General features: G+C 53.4%; 1 protein-coding gene across 3 annotated transcripts in view; it reads right to left on the minus strand.

Moving 5' to 3' along the window:
- GFRA2 (GDNF family receptor alpha 2) overlaps positions 1-2,227 on the minus strand; it is a 122,974-nt gene that overhangs the window by 10,778 nt on the left and 109,969 nt on the right. For all 3 annotated transcript variants that reach the window (XM_011968768.1, XM_011968767.1, XM_011968766.1), the window contains one exon: positions 615-668. In XM_011968768.1, the coding sequence (XP_011824158.1) occupies positions 615-668 (54 nt within the window). The remainder of the gene's footprint in view (positions 1-614; positions 669-2,227) is intronic.

Raw genomic sequence — 2,227 nt, forward strand, 5'->3', positions numbered from 1 at the left:
GGGGTGGGAGGTGGGAGGGGAGGGGAGGGAGCCCACATTCTCCCTGTTTCTCAATTTCTTCAAATCCCTCCTCCTCCATGAAGCCCTCCCTGAACATCTTTGTCTGAGTTTCTCTCTTTCTTCTATGAGGTCTCACACTGCCTTTTCTTCTCATCTAAGTTACTATCTTGGGTCTATAAGTCATAGATATAGATATAGATATAGATATAGATATAGATATAGATATAGATATAGATACAGATACATTCCTGTGCTGGGGGTTTCTTCAAGGAAAGAACTGTGTCTGTTTCCACTTTTGTGCCTCCTAAATATCACAGAAACAGTGCCGAGTAGGTAGTCAACACAATTGTCTTAAAGAGTGAGGAAGGTATGGGAGGGCCTCTGCTCAGAGCAGCCATTTGTCTCTCCCCAAGGAGAGAGCCAGGGGCCCTGGAAGCAGCCTTTGCGCTCCCTCACCCTGCCCCAGCAGACTAAGTGCCCACCCTGGTCCACAAGCTCAGCTGGCCCAGCCCATGCGATGAGATTTGAGGGCACTGGATCTGAGGCTCGCCAGGGAAATGCCACCCCTCCCGGCCCAGCCTTCTGCACCCATCCCCACTCTGCCCCCAACTCACCTCTGTGAAGCACATGCTTAACTCTTTGGAGTTGTTGGCCTTCAGCCCCTGCTCCTGCGAGAGAGAAGGCGCCAGTCAGGACAAGTCACCAGGCTGTTCCTGGCCGGGCTTTGTCCAGGGACTTTGATGAGGCCAAGCACTGTTGGCTTCGCTAAGCACAGCCAGTACACACAGTGAAGAGGGGTGGCTCAATTCCATGAAGCACAAAATGCTTCTGTCCTTCTCTGACACCCTCAGCAATTAGGACCTGACTCCTCTGGCTCCTAGAGAACAGAGTTCTAACTCTGCTCCCAACTAGCAGCATTATATAGTCATCAGTCATTTGCATGTCTGTCCACATACTCAGAGCAAGTCTTGGGCAGGGACCGTGTCTTCTTTTCCTTACACTGAGCAGTATCTGGTTCATAACAACAACTCAACAGATTCACTAGATGCCTGCATCCATGAATGAATGAATGAATGCCACAGATCAGAAACAGCCTCCAAGGGCCGGCCAACTCCTGTTAATTTGCCATGGCTAATGGAGGACTCTATAGAAAAAGATCATAAGCGTTCATCTGGGCTTGAGGGGAAGAGAGGCGTCTTAGTGATGTCTGCCACTGGTACCCATTAGGTGGATATCTGGCAATTTCACCAGCCCATTTCTGTCCTACACGAATGTGCCCCACCTGGGAGCACTGTGGACAAGGTGAGGGATGAAGAAGGCTAGCTTGGTGATGATTCCAGGATTCTCTACCCTGGCATGGCCACCAGGATGCAGGGCCAGGGGGTGTGCATGATGAACAGCCCTCTGTTATCATCACTGTAATGGAGATCCATGGGAACCAGCTGGGGACACAGCGCTTCCATCCAGGATTCAAACGGCTTGTTCCCAGGGCACTTCCAGGGAGGCTCTGGCCACCAGAAGCAACTGGGAAGCCCAAGAAATTATGCCACAATCACAGCTCTTGGCCAGAAGTACCAATAACCCCTTGGACATCACAGGCAATCTGCCACCCAGGGCATCTGGTCAGCTAAACAAGACCCCAGCTGTCACATGGAGACCCTGGCCAAGAGTAGAGTCACTGCCAATGGTGGAGATAGGGCCACGGTGATGATTAGCACAGCGAGAATGGGACCAGGAGTGTCCCCAGGTGCCAAGGTGATGCTCAGCCAACTCCCCAGCTGCTGCCCTCTGCAGAAGGGCCTGTGCTCTACAACCCTTCCAGACCCAAGGCCTGGATTCCACTCCCCAGGACTTGGTGCTGCTCCAGCTAAGACTGTGTGAGGCCACAGGGCGGGGTGTCGGGGGAAACAGAACACGCCCACCCCCTCGGAGACTGTGCTGTCATCATGGCCTCGCATCTGCCCTCCCGAGTCCCTTGGCCAATCCTTGCTCAGTCACCTCAGTCCCCACCTGTGACATCCTATGGCTTGTTGGAGTCTGTGCCTGTGGACTGACACCTACGGACGCCCAGCATCACTTCCTACTCTCATTGTTCCAGGTGTGGCAGGCCAGTCCCTGCCCTTTCTGGGAGTCCCTGTCTTATCCCTGTGTCCCTACCCCCAACAGAGCTCACTAAACCGTTGGGAGCCCTCTCCTTTGACCCCTCCCCATCTCCTATGTCCCCCCA

The sequence above is a fragment of the Mandrillus leucophaeus genome, unplaced genomic scaffold (assembly GCF_000951045.1).
Source record: "Mandrillus leucophaeus isolate KB7577 unplaced genomic scaffold, Mleu.le_1.0 Scaffold86, whole genome shotgun sequence".
Classification (NCBI taxonomy): Eukaryota; Metazoa; Chordata; class Mammalia; order Primates; family Cercopithecidae; genus Mandrillus; species Mandrillus leucophaeus.